The sequence below is a fragment of the Odontomachus brunneus genome, unplaced genomic scaffold (assembly GCF_010583005.1).
Source record: "Odontomachus brunneus isolate Ranch 3 - 2012 unplaced genomic scaffold, Obru_v1 Obru_scaffold_054, whole genome shotgun sequence".
NCBI classification, from domain to species: Eukaryota; Metazoa; Arthropoda; class Insecta; order Hymenoptera; family Formicidae; genus Odontomachus; species Odontomachus brunneus.
In genome coordinates, this window is record NW_022639504.1 from 1,427,989 (window position 1) to 1,433,832 (window position 5,844).

General features: G+C 48.6%; 1 protein-coding gene across 1 annotated transcript; it reads left to right on the plus strand.

Moving 5' to 3' along the window:
- The first annotated feature begins 747 nt into the window (after window positions 1-747).
- LOC116845639 lies at window positions 748-5,402 on the plus strand. Its single transcript, XM_032818581.1, has 8 exons — window positions 748-1,006; window positions 1,135-1,301; window positions 1,652-1,895; window positions 2,912-2,974; window positions 3,038-3,214; window positions 3,585-4,099; window positions 4,162-4,302; window positions 4,768-5,402. Exons 1-8 carry the CDS (start codon window positions 748-750, stop codon window positions 4,789-4,791), a joined length of 1,590 nt encoding a protein of 529 aa, XP_032674472.1. The 3' UTR covers window positions 4,792-5,402.
- Window positions 5,403-5,844: the final 442 nt, after the last annotated feature.

The following is a 5,844-nucleotide window of genomic DNA, read 5'->3' on the forward strand; positions in this document are numbered from 1 at the left end:
CGGGTTTATCGCGTTCGCGCGTCTTAAACGCCGGACAAAGGGAGGCCGGCGCCGTGATTTGTTTCGCGCCTCGTCCGTCCGTCCGTCCATCGGTTTCTCCCTGCTGTGTGCAAACAGAGCCGAGCGAATTCTTTTCCCGAAGAACTGCTTCCCGATCTGTCGTAAATTGCGCTAACACCCACTCGCGAGCGCTTTCGTGCGAGATCTCGGCGAGATCTCTTCAGGAAGCCGAGGACGGTAAATATTGCGCAAATAACGATATATCGATGTAGTCATCACGTAGGAGACGCGTTCGGACGATAGAAAGTCGAGTCTCCCCTGGGCATACAATTACAATACCGGCGATACGTCGCCGCTATCGACGGCGCGTTTAAGTGCTGTTCGCGCCGGGAGAGAAGGAGAAGCGAGGAGGAGATAAATGGTCCGTCAATACCGCATATATATGATCATTCCAATTGTTGCTACTTATTTCGCGGGAACCCCGCAAAAATACGGTCTCGAGGAGCGACTTGCGCAACGGCAGAAGCCGCGGATCCTCGACGGCGCTCGTCGAGAGTGCGCCGCGAGAACGCGTAGTACGTAGTACACTACATACATGGAAAAATGTGCGCATCGCGACGGCACGTTTCGCCAAGAAACAAAAGCCTGAAAGAATTAAGAGTTGACGCGTGAGCCCTCGCGACTCAAGTCCGCGGAATCGCCAAAGGTGCAGGCCGACAGGACAGAGGACGCAGGAATCGCGCGAGAATGCTGCCGTGTCGCTCTGACGAGTCCAGGAGGAAGAATCAGTTCAGCAAGGACGAGCGGCTGCATCTGTTGAACATAATGGGCCAGTATGGGCCACTGCTGGACGACAAGAGCGCGTCGCTGTTCGGCCGCAGGGAGATCTGGCGTGCGATCGAACGGGATTTCCATCAGGCTGGCTTCACCAGCAAGACCTCGGCACAGCTGAAGAAGTATTGGCAAAACTACAAGTACCACGGCAGGAGAGCGCAGACGGTAAATCGTATGCGATCTCCGCGCGAATCCGATTCTCCTTCTCGCTTCCTCGTACGCTGTCCGCGGCATTAGCGCGAAATTAACGTGAAATTGGCGTCAATGGGCGACCTGAAATTCGCTAAACGACTCGTTTAGAGACGCGCTTGTCTTTTCCGCGATCCGTCGTTATTAGCAGCCTTCGGCTGTTCGCCACGTCGCCTGCGGGAGCTGCTCTGTTCCTCTCGTCGTTGTCCTCGACTTTCCTATTTCTCCATGTGGACGCGTATTTTAGACTTTGGAAATGGATGAGAGTGAATCTCCGTGTAAGAGAGATAGTAATCATAATAACTTGACCATACGATAGTTTGCGTGTCACCGAACGGGCCATTAGGCGATTACGAAAGAGCGATGGTCTCTCGTTCGGTGATCGTTTTCGCTTTTTTCGCACTACATCTCGCGGGATTTGCGATTTCGAGCGGCGTGCTCGAAATCGCCAACGCGTTTGAATATTTGCCAAAGGTCGCCGGGAGCTTGCTTCGCGCGTCCTCTCTTATCGCATCATCGTCACGCCATTATCTCACCACGAAAATTCTCCGCACGCGGCTCGCAAAACACGAAACAGACGGTAGTCACAGTTAGACTATAAATCGTTTTTTCGTGAAAAATCGCGCAGGGTATGAGGAAGTGCGCGCGAGAAACGATGGAGAGGACGCCGGCGCTTCCCGAGGATAATCGCGATAATCTCGAGACGAAGATCGCGGGGAAATCAGCCTGCGTTTCTCCTTCTCCCGTCCCTCCTTCTGCTGCCGCCGACGCGTCGCTGCAGAACCTCGAGTCAGGATGTCGTCAGCGTCAGATATACGGGGATAATGGAACGTTCTTCCGGAAATTAAGTGCCACGCCGATCCTGCCGACTGGTATGTTCCGAGCTTATCGCGCCCCTTTAAAGGAATGTCTCCGTTTTTAAGCTCCCTCGCGGCGATAACGCGCGAATCTAATCCGCCCGTCTCTCACTGCGCTCTGTAATTATTCATTTTCATCGATCAGTCGAGACAAAACGGCGTAATTACGGGGTTGGTGGCTGCATTATTTGAATTAGAGAGGAAGAAGTCGAGTCCCGATCGATATATCGCGAACAAGGTAGAGAATTTTCTTTTTTCCTTTATCGATAACTCTTGTTGCAACGATTAATTGTACGACGTTGGCCCACGTTGCGACGACAATAAACGATTTATTTCGTACACTTTATCATTATCAGCGTCGGCTTTTGGGAGACGTCTCGGAAGAAAAAAAAAAATATATATATATCGCATGTTTTTCGATCTCTTGGCGTGTGCCGCGACGATAAGCTACCTCTTCTATGAAAGCGCCCGGCCGTTTCTAAGATACCCTAAGTTTTATTACGTTCCTTACTGCGGCTCCGTTCGCTTATCGTCGTCGCTCTAAAGAATATTTCGTGCTTCTTTAAATCTGTCAGGTTCTTTTGAGTCGATAAGCCTCTCCCTTGGATTCGTTCGATCGTTCCGAGACTGCGGTCGGCTTTTATCGAGCCTCAATAATGCGCAGTTCTTTATCCCTCTTATTATTCCGCTCGTTTACCGTGAGTGCGTATCAAAGAATACCGACGACTTTCTCCGCGTACCTTTCAGTATTGCTATCAATTGTAAGTTCCAAAAGAAACCTCTTCATTCGTCCGCTGTTTTACGACCTTACCCGATCGAACGTCTCGTCTCTTTCGATACATAACGTTCTTATTCTCATTAATTCCTTCGAGTCGACGTTACGGTGAGACTTGGAAAACATAATCTCGTTCCGTTCGTGGGGAATCATACATTTTTAAATCGGAGCTATATTTGAAAAAAAAAAGAATTAAAGCTACTAGTAACGAAAAGGCTGACGATTCCGACCGAATACAAAAGGTTGCGACTTTTAGATTCAGAGACACCCGACAAGAATCGCTCAAACTCGGAGATCTCGCAAAGAAAGAGTTTCTCAAGTAAGGTTTGTGGAGAATCAAGGTTGTCGGGTGCGATAGACTCTAATCCGGAGAAACCAATAGGCACGGAGGTAATAGTGTCTAACACCGACGTCTCGGACAATAGCGTGACTGTGTCGGTGATTTGCCCTGAAAGGAGTCCCCGACAATTCCCCAGCAAGAATCAGCTGAAAAGAAAACGCGACGTCCCGCCAGATAGGACTTCCTCCTCTTTTTCGAGCACCGTTTCCGTCGCCTCAGGTGAAAAAATTTAATTTAATTTCTGTACGTCAGTTTCCTTTGCCAGTTTCGCGTTATCGACGTCGCACCCCGCCAACTCGTGCAATAACGACCGATAACTGCGACAATGTCATTTCGATTCTATTCTCGTAAATTTTAATAATAAATTTTAATCGCCGACCTCCCGCACCGGCGCATTGATGATCAATTAAGCGAACGGATTTTTATTCGACGGAGAACGATGTCGACGCGTCGCTTCTTGCGCGGGCGTTTTTGCAACCCCCGTGCGAGTACGATCGTAAAAAAGTTGAGGGAAAGAAAGCCGAGATTGCAGACAAATTGCCGGCACGTCGCGACGATAAGAAATTTCATTTCTCCGTTCAACCACCAGCTGCATCGCCGGGCAAGAAGGACGCCGGCGATCACTCTATTTTCCCAGCCGCCGGGAAAGGACGCTGCTTCTTGCTGCAACCTCGGCAGTCTGATAATCGCGGCGAGGTAATTAGCGACAGGAGGAACACGGCTGAGACGCGCCGGAAATTAGAGCCGGCGAAGAAAGACTCCCCCGCCGTATTATCGTCGAGATTCGCATCGCAGAGCGAAACTCCGGAATCCACGAGGGGAATCGCGCACGAATCCGGGGAATATCTTCCGCGGCAGGATCCAGCCGCCTGCCATGCCAGGGATATTCAGGATTCGCCCTGCGACAAAGGACGACGCGAAGAATTGAAAATCCGCAGCGAGGCCGCGACGTCGCGAAATCAACGGGATGACTCGGCGGACATGTCTGATGTGCGCCTCGGATCGCTAGGAGATGCGGCGTCCTGGCATCGGAATACGATTGATCCGGTCCAATCAGGACTGCGGGACGAACTGAATTATCGGCTGATGCTGCATCGCTTGGAAGTATGCGAATCCCGTTGCGCGAGAGGGGTTGCGCGCGACTACAAGGAACGATTATGTTGCAGACTGAGGAGAAGCGGCTGAAAGTGAAAATCGCTGAGATGGCTATTCAGGAGATTCGATTCAGGATCCGGGCACTGAACGAGGACATTCGGCGCGCGGACGAGCTGCACGAGTTGCATCTGGCACTTGCGACGGCTCAAGCGGTAAGCCGGGTCGAATCGGCAAGCACGATATTGCAAAAGCGCATTTGCCGGGATACTGTCATCCTCAGTCAATGACGCCATTAATTTCCGTTTTTTCTTTCTTCTTTCTCGCTGCTACGTGAACGATGCGTTGCGTCGTTCGATTTTTCACGAGATATCCGATAATCCGACGTCCCTTTCGAGCGGAGGATTTTTTCCCCTGCACCATGGAACATAAATAATCGTCGGGGAAAATATTTTTAAACATGTTTCTCTCTTCACGACGGCTCATATATCCGCTTTATAATACGGCGTAAACATGACATCGATGTTGCGCCGCGCGGAAATTGCGTCATAGGATACGTTTAAACTTAATTCGCATTCCGGGCGAAATTAATTTCTTAAACTTAACGTTATTGAGAGGGAACAGAGGTACTTACGTCCTGAAAATATATCCTATAAAGAAAATTTCACTCTCCCCGACAGGATACCGAAGAATTGCGTGTCTGAGGATCCCGTAACTCTCCTGAAAGCGAAACACTACGTGGCGGGCAAGTGTCGGGAAAAATATGAGAGGAGGGAGACGGTTGTGCTTGAAGTTATTTTTATTAATCACCATCATATATCGCATGTCACGATGTCGTCATCATTTAGAAAAAACGCATGGGATCATACAAAATAACAATGCGCTTAGATTTTTGTGGTAACCGAGCAACGTCTCGAGGTCGCGTTATATGTTGCGTTCGCTCTCTGCTGCTGCTGCTTCTTCTTTCTTCTCCTCCTTCTCTTCTTCTTTCTTTTTTTTTTTTCTTTTTTATCGCGTGTCGCAGGATCAGAGCAAGTGCAACCATTTCAACGGATCGTCGATCGTACAACAAACTACGGAACAATAATTTTATATCACCTAACAAGACGCCTTTTGTCTCTGTCAACACCGCCTTCTCTTCCCCTCCTCCTATCCTTCACACACGGTTTTATCGAGCCCTTTTCACTTCTCATTACACTTTCCGCCATTTCGCTCTCCTTCCAATTTTTCACTCCATACTTAGTGTTTCTCCTCGCATTTAGTGATTGTTAATAATTATCACAGAAAGTTCGTAAAACAATGATGTTGACGTTTATTAAGTGTACGTGTTTCTGTCCGTGTGTTTCTTCTCTCTTACGTCCATGTGTATACGTATATGTGTGTTTGTGTATATGTGTGTACGTCTGTATGGATGTGTCGGGTGTGTCTCTCGAGAGCGTACATTATGTTTTTAGACGGAAAAGTTTCGCACGTTGCTGCAAATATAGTAACAGTAGTTAGAGCGTTAGAATACATTCTAGCGGTAATAGTAGCGGTACAAGTAGCGATAAATATAACGGTACACATTAGAGTAACCTTCGTGTTCGCGCAGCGCTTAAGAATATAGTAACCTTACTATATATAGTGTAGAATATACTTCTTTTTTTCTTTCATTTAACTTTAGCATTGAAAATCTCTTTCGCCGGTGCGTGAAACGAGTGAGAGGGAGAGAGAGAGAGAGAGAGAGAGAGAGAGAGAGAGAGAGAGAGAGAGAGAGA

Excerpts from the sequence above, each read along its gene's own strand:
- LOC116845639 (XM_032818581.1), top strand. The coding sequence starts at position 748 with ATGCTGCCGTGTCGCTCTGACGAGTCCAGGAGGAAGAATCAGTTCAGC. Across the intron at positions 2,975-3,037 it reads GCAAAGAAAGAGTTTCTCAA|GCACGGAGGTAATAGTGTCT; the intron begins GTAAGGTTTGTG and ends AGAAACCAATAG. Across the intron at positions 4,303-4,767 it reads CACTTGCGACGGCTCAAGCG|GATACCGAAGAATTGCGTGT; the intron begins GTAAGCCGGGTC and ends TCTCCCCGACAG.